The sequence below is a fragment of the Chiloscyllium punctatum genome, chromosome 41 (assembly GCF_047496795.1).
Source record: "Chiloscyllium punctatum isolate Juve2018m chromosome 41, sChiPun1.3, whole genome shotgun sequence".
Taxonomy (NCBI): Eukaryota; Metazoa; Chordata; class Chondrichthyes; order Orectolobiformes; family Hemiscylliidae; genus Chiloscyllium; species Chiloscyllium punctatum.
In genome coordinates, this window is record NC_092779.1 from 43,373,538 (window position 1) to 43,398,915 (window position 25,378).

General features: G+C 39.9%; 1 protein-coding gene across 3 annotated transcripts in view; it reads left to right on the forward strand.

Moving 5' to 3' along the window:
• c41h18orf21 (chromosome 41 C18orf21 homolog) overlaps positions 1-23,657 on the forward strand; it is a 64,588-nt gene extending 40,931 nt beyond the window's left edge. For all 3 annotated transcript variants that reach the window (XM_072560805.1, XM_072560804.1, XM_072560806.1), the window contains exons 5-6: positions 2,491-2,711; positions 15,950-23,657. In XM_072560805.1, coding sequence (XP_072416906.1) covers positions 2,491-2,711; positions 15,950-16,094 — 366 coding nt within the window. In that variant the 3' untranslated portion in view covers positions 16,095-23,657. The remainder of the gene's footprint in view (positions 1-2,490; positions 2,712-15,949) is intronic.
• Positions 23,658-25,378: the final 1,721 nt, after the last annotated feature.

Genomic DNA, 25,378 nt, shown 5'->3' on the forward strand with positions numbered 1-25,378 from the left:
GAATTTCTCTCTTTATTAGGGTTATGTAAATTTGTCACTTTGTAAATCTGCTCAAAGCTAATGTTCTTTTTATTCCTCTTTGCTAATTAGTATATAGAACACCATGAATGAATTGATGACCCTCCCTTGTGACAGGGGGTTGGTTCAAAATTCTGTGAAGAGCCAATAGTGGCGACAACTAGTCCCACCCAATTCAGTACTCCAGTCTGACTAGAAGCTAGTGCGTTTCTGTCTTCATCAGGACCAGTGTTTAGAACACGACTGTACAGTTTGTAAATCGTAAATGTCAAGTTTCTTTTGTTATGGCTGCATTTGTGTCAGTAAGTATTGAATCATCTTAAAATTAGTATTCAATCTTTGTAAAAATTAGTGTATGTGCTTATTTACAGTTATCTGTGGATAGATTATTGTATTTATGTGAGCTAGCACTATAATTAACAAATCGCCAAGTAGAAACATTTTAAACTGATCCCTTTAACTATGCATGAGAAGATTCAAGTAGGATCTGGTTCAAATGGTTAAAAATTGAAATTTACTATTCTGTGCTGCTAAATAAAATTGAACTGACCTTCAGATGTGAGCATGCAGTGCACGTCTGTTCATCCAGAGCACTCCAGAGAAACCCATTGGGTTTAGATAACAAGAAGTGCATTGAACACTTTGACAGGCTGTCGGTAACATGTTGTGTTCAATAGGTTCTTTGCCAGAAATAATATAATTCTGCCTAGAGGAATATTTATTGGATTTTCGTACAGTCATCTCTGTGCAGTGCTAATGAGCTTGTTTCAGTGAACCTGATTTTTATTTCAGCATAATATCTGGGTTGACCACAATGATAGTTTCCAAGACCATTTAATAAATGCTGCATTATTAGACCGGTAACCTACATAGACTGTAATTTGATTCACTCTCACTGAGTAATGTGTTTAGGTGACTGATCCTTGCTTTATAGTAATATATTGCTTAGTATGTCATCTGTACTTTGGATCTGTTTAGTATGCATGCTGCATGTCATGTATAAGTAATTGTATTCTCAGTATCATGACGTCTCTGATTTCACTCTGCATTTGGAAAGGAACAATGATTAATATTATGTCACAAAATAGTCATTGAATATTATACCCAGAAACGGATCATTCAACTCAGCAAATGTTCCTAATTCCCTTATGAAATACCAATATAATCCCAGTAGATTGCTGAATTTCCGTACTTCCATCATAATCTTCCTTTGCAAGCATGCTTTTTTAAAAAATGGATTCTACTTCAACGATTTGTGATACAAATCCTACAGTCATGCCTGAAATCTCAATAAAGATTTTTCCCTGTATTTTTGAAAATAAATAAGTGATTTCAATTTGACATTTGAACTTCAACAGATAATAGCAATTCAACAGTTTAATGTCCAAATCTATCATTTTCATAATATTTTATTTCTCATCTTTGTTCCTTGCTCACTGCATAAAACCTACTCCACTGAATGCTATATTTAGTGTTGCATCAAATCCTTGCAGGCAGGGATTGCAGCTGCACAAGGGGTATTAACAAAGGAGCAGTTATAAGCTCGAATTTATTCCATTATCATCCCCTATTTAGTTCAAAAATATATTCACAAAAGAAACCTTGTGTTCCTGGTCTTTTATAAATGTTTGCAATCGTTATTTGATACCATCTTGTTGATATTTAGTTTGCAAATCTGGACACCGTGTGTACCACAGGTTATTTGTGCTCGACACTTGGCTCTATTTCAGCAGGGTATTCAATGCAAAGAGCATTACAATTGACCACTAGAGTGGACATACCTGAATTTCTAAATTCCTGTATTGGGTTTGGGGTAGTCAACAGTGACCAATTTCCCTCCCCTAGTCCAGAATATGATCAGTCGAATTATGGCATTTCTACCACTTATCTTGACTGAGGGTTACGACCTCACTGGTCAGGTTAAACTTGTTCAACCATTCGGGAGTCATTGTTCATGTTAATTTTAATGATATAAGTACAAACCATTCTTGGCTATTTTTAATTAACAGAAATTGGAAGTCTATCTGTTGTCAGAGATACTGTATTTTGGACGAGACTAGAAATCCTCTCTTTCTGTCTTGGTATTGCTCAGAATGATATCTTCATCAGGTTCAACTATTTATTTATGTTGCGAAAGTGGTGAACTACTTTGTTCAGCTGCTACGGTCCTTTTGATGTGGATGTGCACACAATGCTATTACAAAAGAAATTCCAGGATTTTGACTCGATGACTTTGAAGGAACGGTGATTATAGTTCAATCCAGGACGGTATGTGGCTTGGAGAGGAACTTGCGGGTGCTGGTGTTTCCATCTGTCTACTGCCCTTGCTCTTATAGATGTTGGAGGTCGCAAGTTTGGAAGGTGCTGCCAAAGATTGGTGATTGTTTAGAGAGCACCTGTCATTTGTCAGTTTAATATGAGATTCTGAGCATAGCTATATTTACTAGCTATATCTTTTTAAAATCCCTGCAGCTGGTTACGTGCTATACATGTAAAGAAACTTCCAAATTCTATGGAGCAAATAGGATGTGTCTTCCTGCAAGGCCTCGCATCCCTAGAAGCTTAAGTAAAACAAAAACAGACATGAAGACACTTGAAGCAAGAACGCCTCAGTCCATGCAGCAAGAAACCCATTATTCCCCACTTACAAATAAGTCAAGTTCTAAAAGCAAGTGTCCAGCTACAACTCCACGGTAATTATGTATTTTTTTCTCTTTATTTTGTATGTATTTGTATCTCAGTCATAACTACCTGTTGTCATAACCTTGTCACCTAAGTTAACTAATTTTCTGGAGTAACATTAGTTAATTTTTCTCAAAGCCGTAACTCATTTTTATAACTTTATCATTATGGACAAGTCCAACCATTTTTTTTTTGTTGTTGCTTTTAGTATTACTGAACAGGCATCTAGGATGTCCAAGGTTACGTCTTTGTCGGCTGCATGATGATAGATTAATATTGGCATATTTCAATAAATTTGTATAAAAATTAGATGAACATGATGCCAAGAAGCTCTTTATTTGTTGCTATAGACTATTTTGGCCAATTGTTTCTGTGCTAGAGAATCCAAACAATTGTGTTTTCCAAATTTGCTAATATTGATGGATCTTAGAATTCTGATTTGAGGATTTTCATAACAATGATGCCAACAACAGCAAATAAATAGGATGTTGTTAATTAGACTTTGGTCCTATTGACAGCCAGAAGGAGACCAGTCCAATCCTTCTGTTGTTATCACACTGACAGTTGACACTTTGGAGGTCGAATCAGCATGGTAGTATTTGCTGACGTATGTCATGGTAGATTGAACTCCCTTGTCTCTGCCACCTGGTCCAGTTCTACTTGAGTCAAGTTGATTTACCAGACCTAGTGCCTCACTTTCTTCATAAGGCTGCTTTTGCAAAACCACGTCTTTGTATACGCTGGCTAGTAGAAGAGCAGCACTTCAGATTCTCAGGTGTATTCAAAGAGCATCCCTGCTCTTGGTGCCAGCAGCAGGACAGGTGAACAAGCAAGAGTATTTTGCAAAAGTGGTAGAAATAAGGCAGCAGTGGATTATGTAATTGAATGTGGCAAATTGTTTTTATTAAATTATCTAAGGTGTAGCAATGAATGGGTAAAATAAATGGCAGTGAAAGAAGGAAGGAACATGATAGTAATGAGGAAGGTGCATAATAATGGAAGGAGTGAAGCAGACTATCAGCATGAATTTAAGATGGGGAGCAGAATGAGATACTAATTTGAATTGCAGAAGTTGGATCTGGATATGATCTTAACTGAATTGTACTGGAGGAAAACACAGCTAGGTTGAATTCATAGCAAATAATGAGAAGTGTGCCAAACTTGAGGTGTCGGCAACATATCATGGTGCAAGATTAGAAGTTGATCAGCCTTCGTCCTCAAGGATACAAAATTTAAGAGACTAGATCAGCGAAGTTTGGACTGCTGTCCTTGGAGAGAAGGTGGCAAAGAGGAGCTCTGATAGAGGCTTTCAAAGTTGTGAAGAGGCTGAATAGAGTTGATGAGAGGAACTATTCCTGCTTGGAAAATAATCAAGAATTAAAGGGCACAGATTTAGCGATTTGACAAAAAAGCAAATGTGATACGAGAAAAAACTTTCGCATAAGTAGTTCAGATCTGGAATATACTACCTGGAGGTGTGGTGGAGGCTGGTTCAATTGAGGCATTAAAGAAGGCATTAGATGATTTGTTCAAATAATGTGCAAACCAATGGGGAAAAGGCAAGTGCATGACACTAAGTCATGATGCTGGTGGAGAGCTGGTATAGACATGAGCTGAAAAGTATCCTCCTGTGCCATAACACTTTGATTCTGTGGAATGAGTGGACACATTATAAAACTTGTGTTTGGGGAGCTGAAATTGAGGGCGACAACATTATAATAACTTTTTGGTAAATAGTCTGGTCTGCAAGTCCAAATTCACTTTTCTCCTTTTAAAATGAGTGAGAATGCATTCTATATAAATAGTTGTTTGGTAGCATAGACCTTGAGATTGCTGAAGAAAGACAATTTGTCTAATTTTTCTTTGTCTTGTACTCGTCAGGATGATGTACAAGAAATACCAATGTAAAGGAAAACCAACCTTTTGATTCTGCATGTAATCTGTTTTGGTTGGCAAGCAGACTCTGGTAAAGTTGTTCCTGTGGAGAATATGCCAGTTAGTTGATGACTGACTGATTAATTGCAAAGCTTTGTTTAAATTCTGAAGAAGGGTCGTTGGATTCAAAACGTCAACTCCATTTTTCTCTGTTTGGGTGCTGCCGATCCTGCTGAGTTTCTCCAGCAATTTCTGTTTATGTTCACTTCAGATATCCAACATCTGCAGTTTTTTTGTTTTGTTTACATTTAAAGGTATTGCCCTGACAAATAAACCAGAGAATGTCTGTTAACTATTTTATGGAGTTAAAACAGTCCAATGCTAATTAAAATTACCAATCCTAAATTGGTTAGTGTAATTCTTGGCACACTCTGAATTATTTAGTAAATGTTACCCAGTTTCAGAATCACATCTAATGTTGGACACACTTTTGAATTTCGCAAGCTCAGGCTGGTTGAGTACCATCAGGATCATCTTTGTTGCACAACTAACAGGATCTGAAGGAGTATGCCATTGGATACAGTCTGCCAGTCTTTGGGATACAAAATCTACATACTGAGAGTCACAGCCACATGATATTCATATGCTACACCAACTCTCCTAAACGTCTTTGGGTTCCATGAGAAACATGTCTTCATTGGAATTACATTTAACCTCCTAAATTTTGCAGTTTTCATTTTGTGAATAAATAAGCTTGCTGTATTTTAATCTGTATTTGCATGTAAGAATTTCTTTGCCTATCTTAAAGGGCTCCATTCTGCACTCAAATTCACCTTTCTGAAAAGAAGTAGTCAAACAAGTCCCTTTCCTTTATGTCCTAGTGGAGAAATTGGCCAAGGGTTTCTCTACTACTGTTTACACGCAATCTTCACTGGCAGTATACAAATTGAGATTTCTACAGTTCCTCACACTACAAGGTCAACTTTATCAGCGACCTCATTAAAAAGGGCTCAGCCATTTCCTTCCTATGCATCCTTAATGCTCAAACAGGGCACATCATTCTGCAGGATAATTGCTACTGTGATGAGGGCATTTTTATTTCCTGCACATCACTGCAAACTCATGAATGAGCCCAAGACCATCTCATTGACCCAGTCTCTTTCAGATTACCAATGAGAGGTAAAGTATCTCAAAGATTTGAGTAGGTGGAATTAGCTCTATCATACTGCGATGTAATAGCAACACTAGTAATATTCCCAACTAACAGGATCAGATTGTCAAGCCAAAAGTATATTATGCTGATCTCACAAATGAGTAATGTGGTGTATTGTCCTATAAACTGGTGGATCATAGCATAAGTTCTCACTGGTGCAGACAAGCAAGATACTCTCTGTAACCTACCAGCCAAGTCTTACAAAACTCAATCTCCAACATTAGATGTGATTCCATGCTTGGACAACATTTCTTAAATAATCTTGAGCACAGTAAGAATTATGTTGATAATTATTTTAAGATTGTCGGTCAGGCTCAGAGTATGGCACTTGCTTGCAAACTGGAAACTACATATATTATAGTGCCCAGTTCTTTGTGGACCCAGGGAGATAGTGAGGAAAGAGATCAATCTGAGACGGGTACAGTTGAGAACAGGTAGGACTAATAAATTAAACTGTATTTACTTCAATGCAAGAGGCCTAACGGGGAAGGCAGATGAACTCAGGGCGTGGTTAGGAACGTGGGACTGGGATATCATAGCAATTACAGAAACATGGCTCAGGGATGGGCAGGACTGGCAGCTGAATGTTCCAGGATACAAATGCTACAGGAAGGATAGAAAGGGAGGCAAGAGAGGAGGGGGAGTGGCGTTTTTGATAAGGGACAGTGTTTCAGCTGTGCTGAGGGAGGATATTCCCGGAAATACATCCAGGGAAGTTATTTGGGTGGAACTGAGAAATAAGGGATGATCACCTTATTGGGATTGTATTATAGACCTAAAAGTCAGAGGGAAATTGAGAAACAAACTTGTAAGGAGATTTCAGCTATCTGAAAGAGTAATAGGGTGGTTATGGTAGGGGATTTTAACTTTCCAAACATAGACTGGGGTTGCCATAGTGTTAAGGATTTGGATGGAGAAGAATTTATTAAGTGCATACAAGACAATTTTCTGATTCCGTATGTGAATATACCTACTAGGGAAGGTGCAAAACTTGACCTACTCTTGGGAAATAAGGCAGGGCAGGTGACTGAGGTATTAGTGGGAGAGCACTTTGGGGCCAGCAACCATAATTCTATTAGATTTAAAGTAGTGATGGAAAAGGATAGACCAGATCTAAAAGTTGAAGTTCTAAATTGGAGAAAGGCAAGAACTTTCAAAAGCTGATTGGGGGCAGATGTTCGCAGGTAAAGGGACGGCTGGAAAATGGGAAGCCTTCAGAAATGAGATAACGAGTATCCAGAAAAAGTATATTCCTGTCAGGGTGAAAGGAAAGGCTGGTAAGTGTAGGGAATGCTGGATGACTAAATAAATTGAGTGTTTGGTTAAGAAAAAGAAGGAAGCATATGTAAGGTATAGACAGGCTAGATCGAGTGAATCCTTAGAGTATAAAGGCATTGGGAGTATACTTGAGGGAAATCAGGAGGGCAAAAAGGGACATGAGATAGCTTTGGCAGGATTTTGAATGAATTGAAATTTGGGGAAAGAAAAGGTGCTGTGTGTACTCAGCAGGTCTTCAGCATTTGTGAAAGAAACAAAAATAACATTGTCAAATGTCGCCTCAGTTCTGTCTTTTCCCTGCAATGATGTATACTCTTATCACTGAAAAGAGCGTAAGTGCACTGCAATTATAATAAATACTGGACACTGCCACCTTGTGGTTAAGTTCAATTAAATTTCTCTAATCCAAAGTTCAAATATTTCAATTATTTCAAATAACTGTTCAACTCTGCATACAACTGCAGTGCTGAACAAAAATAATGCATTTCCCAAGTATAGTGACCCAATTTTTTTGTAAGATACATGAAAATGCTATTTATTTTAACTGTTAACTTTATGTGGTGTTGTATATTGAGTAAGGTTCCTTAAATGTCTATCAAATAGATTTTATTCATGTTTTTCTTTGAGAGGAACATTTGATTTAGATGCATATGTGTATGTATAAAAATGTTTTCATAATTGAATTCTGAACTGAAAAATGAAGTTGTGTGAAGCTCTAATAAATTTGTAGGTGGAGGGAAGACATTTTTGGCAAGTGGGTCATGAAGTGTTGGTGAATAAATTTACATGCTGCCTGCTACATTGAGTAGTTTTATTTGTTGATTTCACAAGGAAGATACATAGAGCAGATGCAATGAATAAATCTATAAATCAATATTTTAATGGCAATGTTGCAGATGTGTGAAATATTAAATAGAAACAAAACGTTGGAAATAGGAGGTCAGGCAGCATATCTGGAGAGATAAATAATTAATGTTTCAGCTTGATCATTCAACTGAGCTTGAAAAAGTTAAAGATGAAGAAAAAAGGTTTGAGCAAGGGTAGAAGGGACAAAGACAAAGGAAGGACTCTTATTTATTCCAAAAGCACTAGGAACAAATTACTATGTGAACGAACAACCATGGTGTCACTGCAGTCAAGCACTGTGCATCAATTTATCATCCACTGTACTTGGAGAACTGTTAGGAAACTCTACGAAGCTCCAGCATTTTGAGTCTGGAAGAATGGTATTTCAAACTTATAGGGCCAAAAAGAGGCAGCAGTATGTGATAACGTGGAAGATGAAAGATTCAATAACAAAAGTTAGTCTTCTAGGGTCAGAGGAAATGGTGAAGGGGCAAATTAAACAAAAAACAAAATATGTGCAAAGAGCGAGGCAAAGGCCTGATGTCAAGCTGCACAATTGCAGTGATGCTTAATTTAGGAAACAACACCTCCTCTTTTGATTAGGCATTTTAAAGTCTTATGGACTCTCTGTTCAACAATTTCTTACTCAATTGCCATTCCCTTGGTTCTGTAAGACCTGCTGTTTTGTCGTTCAGTTTTTCCTGTCTTCTACCCTTCCTCAGAACTCAGTGTCCTTTAACACCTCCCTTTCAAATCTAATGCATCTCGAAATTTGCTCAATTTTGAACAAAGATCATTGACCAGAAATTTTAATGTTCTCTTTTTTACAGATATTACCTAAGCTGCTGAGTATTTCCAGCAGTCTCTGTTTTAATGTTTTCAGTCAGTTTAGCACAAGTAGTTGAATTATTCAGTGTGTAGTGTCAAAATGTGATCAGTTGTATGTTTTGCATTGCCCAATTAATTAATTGTCAATTTTAATTTCATCTTAAATATTTGAATAGGAACCTTGAATGTTAAACTGTCAGTTGTGATTGGAAATATGCAGATATCTAGGTATTTAGTAACCTGCAATTAGAGGACAGATATTATGAATAGTAATAAGGGATAATAGAATCCAGAGATGAATAAAAGCTGGAGGATTTAAAGGGATTGATATTTGCCATTGGCAGTTTATTTAATTGAGAAATTAATTCAAGGATAATAATAAATTGATCTACTCTAGAAAAGGTGGCAGAAATAATTACTCTGAGTTAGTTGAGGTTAGGGATTAGAGTCAAGAGAAGGACCATGGTGTTGAAGTAAGCAAAGGGCCAGATATTAGTGCACAGTAAATAGTATGGGTGAGTTGACGTAAATTCTGAGTGGGAGAGCAAAACCAGAAGCAAGAAATTTGTTACAAGACCAGAGTTGACTATAGAAGGTTAGCATAGAAAAGAAGTCGTCTGAAATGTGGAATGGGCTGCACAGTTCATGGTGTGGATCAAGCAATGATTTGTGTTCAAGACAGACCAAAGGAAACAGCTGGGTTGCAAGTATTGTCCTGAATGTACAACCCTTGGAGATACTGGTCATCTTAGAAGCAACAGTACTCATGCTGTACATCCCGAACCCCTGATATAACATCAGAATTTTTTGTTTTCAAATCACCTAGGATTTGGAGACATTTAAGACCAGAATCAAAGTGTAAACAATAGGATTCTTAATATTAAACAAACTGAGCAGGTGGGAGATGTTACAAATGAAACAAAGCTGTGTTTCCTAAAGAACGATTTATGATGTTGAAGGAAATTGAGTCAGTCAACAGATTAACACTCAATCCAATTTGAGCTCGACCTGTTAGTGTTACAGGGAAATTTGAGAAAGGTATAATTTACCTGTGAGCATGTTATCATGAGATTTCCCACAGGAATGTCTTTCCGATGGAATATGCGATCCATGCATTAATTTCAAAATATTGATTTGTTTTCATGATAGTACTCATTGCAGCTTGAAGGAAAAGCTGTTTCATATGGTGAGAAAAATTATCGTGTAAAAACCTAGTGTGCTGCATGGTTTCCTACTTTAGTGCCTGGGTTACTTTTCTTTCCTTTTGCTTAGACAATGTAAATGGACAGACCAAGTGCCGTCAGATCTCCTTTCCTTTTGTGCAGTATGGTTACTTAAAAATTTCCCTGTGGTGCACCAGTGCCTGGAGCAGGTGCCTGAATTTAGATAAATTCATGATGAGGCAAGTGTAAGAACATAAATAGAAGCATAAATGGCCATACTGCCCTTTGTGTCTAGTCTGTTATCCATTAAGATCATGACTAATTTTCCGTCTCAAGGATATACTTTCCTTCTGGGTGCATGAAAGGTTCATTTTATTGATTGTTTGGATGGGAGGAATGTCCAGTAAGAACAGATCAAGTTAAATGAACCTTTCTTCTCTTGGGAGAGAAATGAGAGAATCCTATTAAACCAAAAATGATACTTGGGGTCTTGATAGGACATGATAGCTGTGAGGCTATGTCTCCTTACTGGACACCCTAGAATGGGGCAATTAGTCAAAACAAGGAGAAGAGGGTTGGCCCTGTAGGGCTGAGGTAATTAAGAATCTTAACAGTAATGGCACAATATCACTGCATTTTCCTCATTCCTCATTGGTGGAGACCCAAAGTAGTGCCCATAGGAAGCAGGGTATACAGCTTGTGCTAGGCCTTTTAAAATCCGAGGATTTGATGAGATGCAGAAACAGGCATGTTGGCGTACAGTCTGCTCTCTCATGTGCAATACCCATCATCTCTGGGGCTTGATACCTTGGCGACTGATTTTGAGTACCAATCAAAATAATGTGAAGCCAATGGCAATAAATCTTATCTGGAGTCTGCCTGGCATTTAGCAGCAAATGCCTTTTCCTGTCCATTGTTGGCACAGACTCCTATGATGTGTCATTCTGTAATTAAAAGCCAGGAGATGACCAATTTGTCCTGTGTTAGTTTTCGTAAAGGCTGCAGGATAAACATTCAAATAAAAAACATTAGGAGAAGTATGAAGAGATTTAAAGTTTTAATGACAGTGGAGAAAATAATGAGACTAAAGATAGAAAAAACTTCAGATTTCAATTGTTTTCGCTCAAGGGTAATAAATAAGTTGTAGATATCATAATGATCTTTCAGAATTCTCCAATCCAAGGGACTCCTTTGTTGAAAAGGTCCTTCAGTCTGATATCAGTTGGGGGAATATTAAGGTCAGGGGGACTGGCAGCTTACACACACAACCTGGTCAGAGACAGCAGGGCATTGGAAAGGGTGAGCTGAGACTAATAAAAAGCTTTTCTTTTGAATAGCTAACTTTGAAGTAAGGGGGTTTTAATGGATGGAATTTATGTGAGAAAGTGTTACGGTTTCACAAAATAGACTTCTACAAAATGAGAGTACACAGAACCTCAAAAATCTCTTCACTTGAGTCTGGTCATTGTTTAGTAGATTGGAAATGGAATAAGGATGATGATTATGTACTCAAATCGGCAGGCTGTGACTAGTGAAAGAGTCAGAGTTGCACAGCATGGAAATAGATCCTTCAGTCCAACTCATCCATGCTGACCAGATATCCTAAAGTAATCTCGTCCCATTTGCCAGCATTTGGCCCATATGCTTCTAAACCCTTCCTATTCATATACCCATTAAATGTTGTTGTTAAACCAGCCTCCAACGCTTCCTCTGGCAGCTCATTCCATATCTGTACCACCTTCTGTGTGAAAATGTAACCCTTCAGGTCCCTTTTAAATCTTGCCCTTCTAACCTTAAACATATTCCTCTAGTTTTGGATTTCCCTACTCTGGGGAAAAAGACCTTGGCTATTCACCCTAATGATTTTAGGGACACCTATAAGGTCACTCCTCAGTCTCCAACAATCCTGGGGAGAAAAGCCCTGGTCTATTCGGCCTCTCCCTATAGTTCAAACCCTGACAACATCCTGTAAGAGCAAATTACTGCAGATGCTGGAATCTGAACTGAAACAAGAAATGCTGGAGATCACAGTAGGTCAGGCAGCATGCGCAGAGAGAAAGCAGGCTAATGTTTCGAGTTGATAAAGAGTCATCTAGACTCGACGCTTAGCTTGCTTAGTCTCCATGGATGATGCCTAACCCACGGTGATCTCCAACATTTTTTTGTTTCCTGACAATATAATGTATATCTTAGTTGAATCATTTCAAGTTTAACAACATCCTTCCTGTAGCATCCAGAACAGAGTTGAATGCAGTATTCCAAAAGTGGCTGCAACAATGTACTATACAACTGCAACATGACATTCCAACTCTTGTACTCAATGCATTAATCAATGAAGGCAAGGGTGCCAAACACTGCCTTCACCATCCTGTCTACCTGAGACTCCATTTTCAAGGAATTATGCACCTGCAGCCCATGTCTCTGTTTGATAATACTCCCCCAAGTCTCTATCACTAAATGTATAAGTCCTGCCTGGTTTGCCTTACCAAAATGCAGCACCTTACATTTATCTAAATTAAACCCCATCTGCCACTCCTTGGCCCATTGGCCCATCTGATCAAGATCCCATTGTACTCGGGGTAATTTTCTTCACTGTCCACTACACCACCAATTTTGATGTCATCTGCAAACTTACTAACCATACCTCCTATATTCACATCCAGATAATTTATATAAATTCCCAAAAGATCTGTACTGGGCTCTAAGCTTTTTACTGTATGTATAACTGAACTGAAGATATCAAAATCTGATAACAGCTAGTTAGGTGGCACATTAAATAGCATAACATAAGGTCACATTAAATAGCATAACATGAGGTCACAAATAGGAGCAAGAGTAAAGCAGTTTGCTCCACTGTTCGTTATGACCATGTCTGATTTTTATTGTGGCGGCATGGTGGCTCAGTGGTTAGCACTGCAGCCTCACAGCGTCAGGAACCCCGGTTCAATTCCCACCTTGGGCAACTGTCCCGTGTCTGTGTGGGTTACCTCTGGGTGCTCTGGTTTCCTCCCACAGTCTAAAGATGTGCAGGTTAGGTTAATTGGCCATGCTAAATTGCCAGTAGTGTTAGATGGATTATTCAAGGATTAATGTAGGGGAATAGATCTGGGCGAGTTTGCTCTTTGGAGATTCGGTGTGGACTTGTTGAGCCAAAGGGCCTGTTTCCACACTGTCGGGAATCTAATCTAATCTAATCATAACTCCACTTTCTTTCTTATCCCCCCCATAACTCTGACTCCCTCATCACTCAAAAATGGCAGTGTGATGTCATCTACTTGGCCCTACGACCGATTTGTAGATTTGTTTCTAAACAATGAGGAACTCTGTTGTTGTGCAGTTGAGTTTAAGGGGAAATCTAGTGGACCAAAAATAATTAGCAGTACTGAATGTTGACTGTTTTCTAAAAAACTATAAAGGGTGGAATTTATTCTGGTCATGTGCAATGTTTGATTTCTGGAGAGCTGATGCCAATACTGGGGAAGGTTCTGTGGGTTGAACTGCACATAAATCTGGCTGGGACTAGAGTATTCGAAAGGCCTTCAACCAAATGAAGGAATTGAAGGATCAGGGAAAGTTACATTGGAAAGAACAAATGTTAGGCCATAGAGCAGGGTAGCAGTTTGAGTAAAAACCAGTGGCAGTATAGATGGGCTGAAGAGTCTCTTCTATGCTGTGATTATAAGCAGATATCAAGCCAGAAAGCTTGATAATTGCAGTGGGGCTTAATGATTAAGGGTAATATCGCATATCACTTAGTCATTAAGAGTGATACTAAAATAGAAAGATCAAGAGCAGTGGATTCAAATGCATGAAGCAAGATGAATTTGTTTGATTTTCATAACCATGGTCAGTAAGTTTGTGGATGACATTAGAATTGGTAGTATAGTGGACAGTGAAGAAGGCTGTCTAAGATTACAAAGAGATCTTGATCAATTGGGCCAATGGGCTCAGGAGTGGCAGATGGAGTCTAATTTAGATAAATGTGAGGGATTGCGTTGTTGTAAAACAAATAAGGGCAGTTAAAAGAAGGGCCTTGGATAGCGTTATAGAACAGAGACATGTAGGGGTTCAGGTACATGATTCTTTGAAATTTGCATTCCAGGTAAACTGTGGTTAAGGCGTTCAGCACATTTGCCTTCATTGCTCAGACCTTTTGAGTATAGGAGTTGGGATGTCATGTTGAGGTTGCACAGGATGTTCATGAGGCCTCTTCTGGAGTACTGTATCCAGTTCTGGTCACCCTGTTGTAAGGAAGGAAATTATTAAACTAGAGAGGGTTCAGCAGAGATTTACCAAGATGTTGCCAGGAATAGAGAGCTTGAGTTATAAGGAGAGACTGGATAGTCAGAGACTTTTTTTCACTGGAGCATAGGAGGTTGAAGGGTGACCTTATAGAGTTTCACAAAACCGTGAGGGGCATGGATAAGGCATATGGCCAGTGTCTTTTCACCAGTGTGTGGGATTTCAAGACTAGAGTGCAAATTTTTGAAGGTGAGAAAAGAAAGATTTAAAGATACAAGGGGAATTTATTTTTTCTTGTGCAGTGGCTCGTGTGTGGAATGACTTCCAAAGAAATTGGCAGATGTGGATGCAATTATAACATTTAAAAGACATTTAGATAAGTACATGAATAAGAAATGTTTGGAGGACTATGGGCCAAGTGCAGGCAGGTGAGACGAGTTTAGTTTGGGATTGTGGTTGGTGTGGCATATTTGGACCAAAGGGTCTGTTCCTGTTACTGTGGCAACTCTGCCAACTATGGTAGCTCTGTCATGGTGCTGGAGTTAAGAGTGCCATCATCCCCATCCTATGTCCTGCCACCTTTTTTTTAGAAAAAGGCAGACACCCACTCGTGATCGCAGTAGCTGCCCTGCAGACATTTAAGCTGGGGATGGACTTAATAGGGATGTAAAATGGAAAGTATTAGTAAAAGTAAACATTGGTCCCTTAGGGGGAGCATTAGGAGAAATTATAATTGGGAATAAGGAAATAGCAGAAATGGAATCGTAGAATCCCTACAGTGTAGAAGCAAGCCATTCGGCCCATTGAGTCTGCACCAACCTTCCGAAGAGTGTTCCACCTAGACCTATCCCTGTAACTCTGGCTAATCCATCACCCTGCACATCGGTGGACACTATGGGCAGTTTTAGCATGGCAGGAAGCCCATGCAGGCATGGGGAGAGTTTGCAAACTCCATACACAGTTGCCAGAGGGTGGAATCGAACCTGGAAGTAGTGCTATCCACTGAGCCACCATGCCACCCATGATTCTTATTTTTACTAAAAAGCCATTACACCAGACATGGTGTCCCTGATTTGCAAATATCCAATTTATGAATGCTAATAATTGTATCAAGTTCTGATTTGCATACAAATTTGACTTGCAAATGGATTCCAGAACACACACTTGGGAACTATCTGTATTTTGTTAATAACCCTGTTCAAGTAACTTGTTAAACCTCTCTGGAACAGGTGGGGCATGACCCCCAGGCCTCCTAACTGTGAGGTAGAGACATTGCCGGTGTATGCTGAACAATATTTGTTTTAATGGTCAAAGGCACAACAAAAACTCTATATTGGAAGGATTGTGAACCTTTGGAATTCTCTACCCCAGAAGCTGCTCATGATCCAATGTTGAGTTTACTCAGTCGGGACATTGCTGAGTTTTATTGATACTAAAGGAAACGAGGAATATGGGTCGAATGTAGGAAGGTGTAGTTGACATAGAAGATTATCCATGACCTTGCTGAATGGAGGAGCAGACTTGAAGGCATGACTGGCTTATTTCAGCTCCTCATCCTGTAGGTTAGCCTCTGACAAGGTGGCTGCTAAATGTCACCCAACTTGAAGGTACAATTTTGCAAGCTCAAGAACTGCAAGATATGTTTTTGGCTTTACACCACTTATTTTTATTTGGTTCTTAGAAATGACATTTTTCAACTAAATGTCAATTTCAAATAAAAGTATTTAATCAGGTCTGTCACTTCCATCAGATAAAATAATTCCTATTTATGCGTGCTTTAACAATATAACTTTTATCCTTTTAGAACATCGGTTTCTACGTCATCGGCCTCATTGAAATCAGTTAAAGGGAAGAAGCTGCACTGCTCTCGTCTAAAGATGCTTTTGAATTGTGAGCAGAAACAGCAGAACAATAAAGGGACTCTTCGCGATTTCCTAACTTCAGTGTAAACTGCAATTTGTGTTTGTACCTCCTTTGTAACATTTAATCTTTGTGTCCACAAATATCAGAGCAAGAAAAAAATGGGGAAAAATTAATTGCCTGTCAATTTGCGTAATCGGTTGGGTGCACAACTGTACACTGTATTTCGCTTTATGCAAATTGAATTTTGCAATATTGCTGTAAGTTTCTCTTTGCTTGTAAATAAATTGTCAGAAATGTTACGATAAAAAGCATGTTGCAGCTCTGACAGGCAACAATGCTTCTGCGATACTAAAGATTAAACAGAAGCATGTATGCAGCATGGTTGGTAAGCTAAGCTGCCATCTGTTTTTCTCTGAAACATACTGCTACCCCAGAAGGATACGCATCCGTGAGACTTCTCGATATTGAAGTTCAAATGGGATTAGCTGCAGCTCGTGAACAAATAGTTGTCATAAATCCTTTTACTGTTAACTGTAACCGCGGGTCAGCTTTCTTACTGCTAAAATTCCTCGGACAGGAATGATGACTTTTACAAACTTAACATTTTAGGCTTCTGTAATTGTGTATAGTGTTTGTGGACTTAGGCTTTTTGCTAGTTGCTCCTGAAAAGGTCTCAGACAGGGTCTGTGCTTGTAGGTTGGAGAGATTGGACTGTCTGCCAAGTCAGTGATATTGAACTGGGGATGGTTGGCGTTATGCTGCAAGGGGTCAGAACAGATGGACCAGGGGAATAAATTCCTGTTTGTAGAAAAATAGGAAACTTGCTAATTAATAGGTATTGTGTAATTATATTGATACTGTCTCCAAGGTTATATGTATACATTAATGAAATACTTAAGCAGACATCTTGGAAGATGTAATTTATTAAAATATTGTTGTGTTTCTGTTTAAACAAAACTTTCTATCAAAGCAAAAAATTGTCCTGTTAGAAAATGAAATAGTTTTAGTCCAGTACCTAGGCCAGATACATTGCAAGTTTATTCATTCCCCATTTTACTGTGTCAGTGAGATCTTTCCATTTCCTGCAACAGCTGAAGTGAGTTTGTTATTGTCGGTAATGATTTGTGTGAGACTGTAACATTGACAATTAACTTTCTGTCCAATCCACATGGCTCTTCAACAACCTGGAACATTCTATGGAAACTAAGCAGCAGTCAGTTCCTTCAAGTTGGCACACATGAATGGCCACATTAAGGAAACATTATAGGGCTCATACATATGTACTCAGCAGCAAAAAAAATCACTGATTACAATAATGGTAATTTTGCCTAATTATATTATTAATGGCTTGAGAGCTATGGGCTGTTTCATTCATCTGTGCTAATTTTGATCCTAGATTACAGAACTGAAAATGCAATGTGCTCCCTAAAGCTCTTGGAAGTGTCAGAGATTGGGTAATATATTTACAAAGGTACAATCTCTTTTGCCTAATTTGGCTTGGAAAACTGTTATAACATTCAAGAAAAACAGATTTTGCCTGTTTTTATTTTAGTCAATATATCTTGCTGAACAGTATTATAGATTGGACTGCTATGATATCTTTAAGGTGTGAAATTTTTTTTTGTACATTACACCGTAAGATTCACATTTGTGCAGCAAGGGTCAATTGTACCCATGGAAAAGATGACCAAATACTTCCGTTCCATAATGTACAAATATATAATGTCTCAATAAACAATTAAGATTTCATACAGTAGTGAGTGAAAAAGAGTTTACGTTATTAGCAATGCTGTCATTTCGATTGGACTTCAAATTTTAATTTATCTGTTAAATGGAAGTAGATTTAGTTGTAACTTTAAAAAATAAATTGCTTGCAAAGGCAAGGGGGGGGGGATGTTTGTAGAACTATGTTAAAAGGGTAGGTAATTTGGACTACTCAAAAGCCATTTCAAAAAATTAGTACAAAAGCGTAATGGAATAAAAGATCTTTTCTTTATGAAAAGATGGGAGTAGAATGATTTGAACAGAGTTCTGCCATCATCTTTTGAACTCTGTTCTCTCACACATCCCCTCACCCATTAACTAAACATAGCTCTAGTTTACCCATCGGGGATCTGGCTGTGTGCTGTATGGGCTGCCATGTCATTTCATCAAATAAGAATCCTAGGCCATCATAAAAAGAATAGGCCATTCAGCCCTTTGGGCCTGCTCAACCATGGTTGATCTTGCTGTGATTTCAACTCCTTTCCTCTCTGAGCACCCATAATTCTTGGAGTGGACTTGGAGGACCAAAGGCTCTGCTCCTGTGCTGTGTTGTGCTTTCTTCTTTTTTCTTAACTCTTGAGCTTATCAAACTGGATCTACCTTTGCCTTGAATCAATACAATGATACAATCTCCATTGCTTTCTTAGGAATACAATTCCACATGCTAACAGTACTGAGAAAAGACAATGCCTCCATCTTTAAAGGGAGATGATTAATCTTAAACTGTGTCCAAGTTCTTTCTCTTAAATTAAGCCCTTCATCCCAGGAATAAGTCAAGTGGACCTTCTCGATACTGCTTCAAGTGTAGCTATACTCTCTCAGCGGAGCAGGTAAGGGCTGTTTGGCAGTGGCTGCTTGAAGGCTCGGTGACGTTTGTTTAACGGTTTAAATTTGCAAGTTTTTTTTTTAAATGCGCGGAGCGGACCCAGAAGCTGGTGTAGTGTAAGCTTACCTGGGTAGGTTTTTTTTCCCCTATAAAAGGGTGCAGGAGAGGAACCCGAGGCACTACAGAGATAGTGCCTCCCACCCGCCCTCCTCTTCTAACCTAATAATAAGACCCGTTGTGGTAAGTTGGTAAGTGCTGCATTTTGCTTGTTCTATTGTTTAGACCTAGTTTTTTTTTAAAAGGTTACTTTTAGAGGGATGGCAGTGAAGGCAGTGCAATGTTCTTCTTGCAACATGTTTGAGGTGAGGGATGCCATGGTCGTCCCTGCTGATTACACTTGCAGGAAGTGCACCCATCGCCAGCTCCTCCAAGACCGTGTTAGGGAAGTGGAGCTGGGGTTGGATGAACTTAGGATCATTCGGGAGGCTGAGGGGGGTCATAGATCGGAGCTTTAGGGAAGTAGTAACTCCAAAGATTGCAGACAGATGGGTGACAGTGAGGGGGACGGGGAGGAAGCAGCCAGTGCAGGGATCCCCTGCGGCCGTTCCCCTCAAGAACAAGTATACCATTTTGGATACTTGTGGGGGGGACGACTTACCAGGGGTAAGCAACGAGGTTCAGGCCTCTGGCACAAAGCCTGTCCCCGTTGCTCAGAAGAAAAGGGTGGAGAAGGGTAGAGCGATAGTTATTGGGGACTCGATAGTTCGGGGCACAGATAGGCGGTTTTGTGGGGGCGAGAGAGACTCCCGTTTGGTATGTTGCCTCCCAGGTGCAAGGGTACGTGACGTCTCAGATCGTGTTTTCCGGGTCCTTAAGGGGGAGGGGGAGCAGCCCCAGATCGTGGTCCACGTTGGCACCAACGACATAGGTAGGAGGAGGGTTGAGGATGTTAGACAGGCTTTTAGGGAGCTAGGTTGGAAGCTCAGAGTTAGAACGAACAGAGTTGTTGTCTCTGGTTTGTTACCCATGCCACGTGATAGAGAGTTAAGGAATAGGGAGAGAGAACAGTTAAATGCGTGGCTACAGGGATGGTGCAGGAGGGAGGGATTCCGGTATCTGGACAACTGGGGTTCTTTCTGGGGAAGGTGGAACCTCTATAAACAGGATGGTCTACACCTGAACCTGAGGGGCACCAGTATCCTTGGGGGGGAGGTTTGCTCGTGCTCTTTGGGGGGGTTTAAACTAACTCTGCAGGGGTATGGGAACCTAGACTGTAGCTTTAGGGTGCAGAACCTGGAGTGTAGGGAGGTTAGGAACATGGCATCAATCTCAAAGGAGGGTGCCTGTAAACAGGAAGGTGGCTTGAAGTGTGTATACTTCAATGCGAGAAGTATACGAAATAAGGTAGGTGAACTTGCAGCATGGGTCGGTACCTGGGATTTCAATGTTGTGGCTATTACGGAGACATGGGTAGAACAGGGACAGGATTGGCTGTTGCAGGTTCGAGGGTTTAAATGTTTTAGTAGGGTCGGGGGGGGGTGTAAAAGAGGGGGAGGTGTGGCATTGCTTGTCAAAGATAGCATCACAGCAGTGGAAAGGACGATGGATGAAGACTCGCCATCTGAGGTAGTTTGGGCTGAGGTTAGGAATAGGAAAGGTGAGGTCACCCTGTTAGGAGTTTTCTACAGGCCTCCTAATAGTCCGAGAGACGTAGAAGAAAGGATTGCGAGGATGATTCAGGAGAAGAGTGAAAGTAATAGAGTGGTTGTTATGGGGGACTTTAACTTTCCAGATATTGACTGGGAAAGCTATAGCTCGAGTTCGTTAGATGGGTCGGTGTTGGTCCAATGTGTGCAGGAGGGTTTCCTGACACAATATGTAGACAGGCCAACAAGAGGTGAGGCCATACTGGATGTGGTTCTGGGTAATGAACCAGGCCAGATGTTAGAATTGGACTGCAGTGCATGCTGGGTTAGTGGGTTGTAGGCTTATGGGAATTGGGCAGAAAAATGACACCAATATGTACACCAAGGCTGCATTGTTCCTCTACGCTACTCTGCATCCTTCTATTTACTGAGTCCTTGCTGGGTTTTTTTTGCCTCAAACACAGGCACATGTTTTAGAGCAGGAGTGAACCATGGGCTAATGGTCGGATACTTGGGAGTGTGGATGAGCAGAGGGATCTTGGTGTCCATGTACACTGATCTTTGAAAGTTGCCACCCAGGTAAATAGTGCGGTGAAGAAGGCATATGGCGTACTGGCTTTTATTGGTAAAGGAATTGAGTTCCGGAGTCCTGAGGTCATGTTGCAGTTGTATAAGACTCTCTGGTGCGGCCGCATCTGGAGTATTGTGTGCAGTTTTGGTGGCCATACTATAGGAAGGATGTGGAGGCACTGGAACGGGTGCAGAGGAGGTTTACCAGGATGTTGCCTGGTATGGTAGGAAGATCGTATGAGGAAAGGCTGAAGCACTTGGGACTGTTTTCATTGGAGAAAAGAAGGTTTAGGGGTGACTTGATAGAGGTGTACAAGATGTGGGCAGTGTACAAGATGTGAGGTTAGCACTGCTGCCTCACAGCGCCAGAGACCCGGGTTCATTTCCCACCTCAGGCGACTAACTGTATGGAGTTTGCATGTCCTCCCCGTGTCTGCGTGGGTTTCCTCCGGGTGCTCCAGTTTCCTCCCACAGTCCAAAGATGTGCAGGCCAGGTGAATTGGCCATCCTAAATTGCCCGTAGTGTTAGGTAAAGGGTAAATGTAGGGATATGGGTGGGTTGCGCTTCGGCGGGGCGGTGTGGACTTGTTGGGCCGAAGGGCCTGTTTCCACACTAAGTAATCTAATCTAATCTAATCTAATCTAAAAAAAAAGGTAATCTAAAGTAATCTAATCTAATGATTAGGGGTTTAGATAGGGTTGACCATGAGAACCTTTTTCCACGTATGGAGTCAGCTATTATGAGGGGGCATAGCTTTAAATTAAGGGGTGGTATGTACAGGACTGATGTTAGGGGTAGATTCTTTACTCAGCGAGTTGTGAGTTCATGGAATGCCCTGCCAGTAGCAGTGGTGGACTCTCCCTCTTTATGGGCATTTAAACGGGCATTGGATAGGCATATGGAGGATAGTGGGCTAGTGTAGGTTAGGTGGGCTTGGATCGGCGCAACATCGAGGGCCAAAGGGCCTGTACTGCGCTGTATTCTTCTATGTTCTTTTTTTAAAATAAGGAGACCAAATGTATTTTTCAGTGATCTTTGTTGAGGGATGCATGTTCACCAGGACACTTGAAGAATTCTTAGTTATCTTCAACACCTAGCATAGAAGGTGATGTGTGCACTGGAGAGAACACGTGAATCTTGGTTTAATATTCCCCCTTAAAAGCAGCAACTGTGCCAGTGCAGCATTCCTTCATTACTGTGTTTGTGCTCAGGTCCTGAAATGAAGATTGAACTAGCAAACTACTGAAGGAGAAGCAAGATGACTAGTTCTGTGCGAAGCTAATATTTGCAATAGAATTTAATAAAATAAAACAAAAGTGAAATAGAACTGAAATAGAAACAGTGAAAGGGGAAAGTTCAAGATGGAGCCTAGCCTCTAAGAATTTTGAGAAGCACTCAAATGTTTTGATGTGAATAAACTCTTGATTTTATTTATTTTAGTAATGCTGCCAACTGGGCAATGGGTAGAAAAGAAACCTTTTGGAAGATGGAAAGATTGATAGGATAGGAAATGGGGAGAGGAAAATCCAGTTGCAGGAGGAGCCTTCTGAGATTGATGGAAGGGCCTGAGAGTTTTGGAGCTTAGAAGGTTCACGTTATGAAGCAGCACTCTATGAACTTGGTTCACAGCACCATCCTCTGATATCACACCTAAGAATGTGATTTGGAATATTCCGCTTTCTTTTGCTTCCCAACTCAAGTTTGTGAAGAAACAACGCAAATTCTGCAAATCTTTTGCAGCAGACATAGTGCTCAATCATGCAGCTGCTAATTTTTGAGGTGAGGCAGTAACACCAGCTGGTTAGCTGTGGTTGAAACGCAGAGACCCACTTCAGTTGCATTAGCAGTGTCTGAAAGGCTTTTAACATAGTTTCTTCACACATTTTTTAAAAAGATAAAAACTAAGGAAGTGCAGGTCTTGAATTTTGTGGAATCTGCACCACGGTCCAAGATTTGTGCAAGTACAAGTGAATAAATAAACAAAAGAGTAAGGTAATCTGTCTATTGTTCTACTCCTGGCACTATGGCAAAAAATTGGAATGGTTTATCTCAAGCATTTCTAAAGCTATTATGGCACTTTTATTTGTAGACAATATTTTTCTGTTAATAGATTGAGACACGCTCTGTACTTCACTTACTTGAGCAGAATTAAATAAGATATGCTAGTGGGAACACCTAAATGTTGATTTTTCCATAGATGAAGGCAAAAATGGAAGCCCGTGATTGGTTAAAATAGTTAATCTGTTTGCACTGGAGGACATTTTAAAGATGGCTGTATCTCGATTGTCTATTCAGAATTTTTATTGGATCTTCAAATATACATTTCCATCTTTTGAAGTAAAATATAACTGGTCAGTGTTAATCTAAGGTTTTCAACTACAAGCTCCATATTACTTATTCCAGTATATGCATGTTAAGGCTCCATGGAGTATTCTGGATTAGTGGTGCTGGAAGAGCACAGCAGTTCAGGCAGCATCCACTTGGATGCTGCCTGAACTGCTGTGCTCTTCCAGCACCACTAATCCAGAATCTGATTTCCAGCATCTGCAGTCATTGTTTTTACCTCCATGGAGTATTTGTCATGTCAAAATTTTCCATTTTGGGGGTTCAGTTCAAATTTACTGGGAAGTTATTTTAAAGTCTTAACACAGATTTAACAGTTTATGCATTAAGTGAATCAATAATTATGATTTTCTTGTGACCTATGTATAATCCACTGTAAAGTTTCACTAATTTTACACACTGTAATAGTATGGTATTTACTAGATGTCAAAGTGAACTGGAATTTGTGGTGAGCAATGTAACAAAAATAAATGCTTTGTTGAAAGAGCATTATATTATAGTTTTCCTGATTTCTTCTTATGACTCGATTTGAAGTTAAAAGCAAGATTAATTACGTGAAAGATCCATTTGGCTGATGAACATTAATGCAGGAAAATAAACCGGATGGAGAAAATTTAACCCACCCTTTGTATGAAACCAGTGAATTTGGATTTACTCCTGATATTAAACACAACCCAGATAATAGGTGAGGCACAGAATTCTACGCAATCCCCTGGAGTTTCCAGTATGGGTTGGTTAGTTTAAAATTACTCTACAGTCTATAGGTTGATCCCAAAGGTGGTTTTAATGTGCAGGAGCCTGTAGTGTGCAAAGCCTTTAGCAATATTTAGTTCAGAGACTCATTCTTCATTTTGCTTTTTCCCTTTCCTTTTTTCCCTTTTCCTTTTCTTCTTTATAGTGGAATTCCACAGATGTCTGATGAGAACCCTGCTCTTCCTTAGAGCCATAGAGATGTACAGCATAGAATAGGATCTATCGCATCTATACCCTGGAACATTAAGCTGCCAGTCCTGTCCCGAGAAGCCATGCCTCTGTAATTGCTATGACATCCTAGTCCCATGTTGCTGACCATGCCTTGACTTCATCTGCTTTCTCCATCAAGCCTCTTACATTGAAATAAATAAAGTTTAATTCATCAGTCCTATTTGTTCTCTGCTTTGTTCCTACCTGCCCTGATTGTTTGACAAGCTCCTTTCCCCCCCCAAACTAGTTTAAATCCTCCCAAATAGCTCTAGCAAATCTCTCTGCCAGTTTATTAGTGCCCTTCCAATTCAGGTGCAATCCGTCCTCCTTATACAGGTAACTTCTACCCCAGAAGAGATTCTGATGATCCAACAATATGAATCCTTCTTCCCTGCATCAGCTCCTTAGCCACACGTTCATCTACTCTATCCTCACTTGCTCGTGGCACATTCAGATATTACTACCCTTGATGACCTTTTTAAATTCCTGCCTAACTTTTATATTCTCGCCTCGAAATCTTTTCCTTTTCTCTTCCATGCTGTTAGTTCCAATGTGCACAATTACCTCCTGTTTGGTCTTTCTACCCTTTGGGAATATTCTGCAACTTCTCTGAGATATCCTTGATCCTGGCCCCGGGAGGCAACACACCATTCTGATGTCTCGCTGTTGATCACAGAAATGTCTGTCTGTGCCTCTGACTAGAGAATTCCTTATCACAATCAATCGTTTGGAGCTAGTCTTGATAACAGAAACTTGGTGGTCAGTGCTACATTCCCCTGAGAGTCCATCACCCCCTACATTTTCCAAAACAGCATACATTTGCGATGGGGATAGCCACAGGAGACACCTGTACTGCCTGCCTCTCTCCTGGAGGTCGCCTATTTACCTGATTTGTATCTGTATTTTTTTTCTCTCTTATAACTGCCATCTGTCACACCCTGTAGCTCCTGTAAATTCCTCATTGTCTCCAATTCCCACCAGCTGATCCATGCGATCTGATAGGATTCACAAGCAAACATGTTACCTGCAGACCAAATTATCAGTAACATGGAAATTCTCCCTAATCTTCCACTACCAACAGGAAGAGCACATGACTCCAATAAAGAATCTTCAGACCCAGAAAATAGCACAGTCTTAATGCTCTAAAAACACTGCTCCATGCTCACTCAGTATGTATGTTTTTACCTTTTTAAAGTTTAATCAATAGACAGATCTCAATAAAAGCACATAAATCAAAAAAGAACCCATTCTACTCAC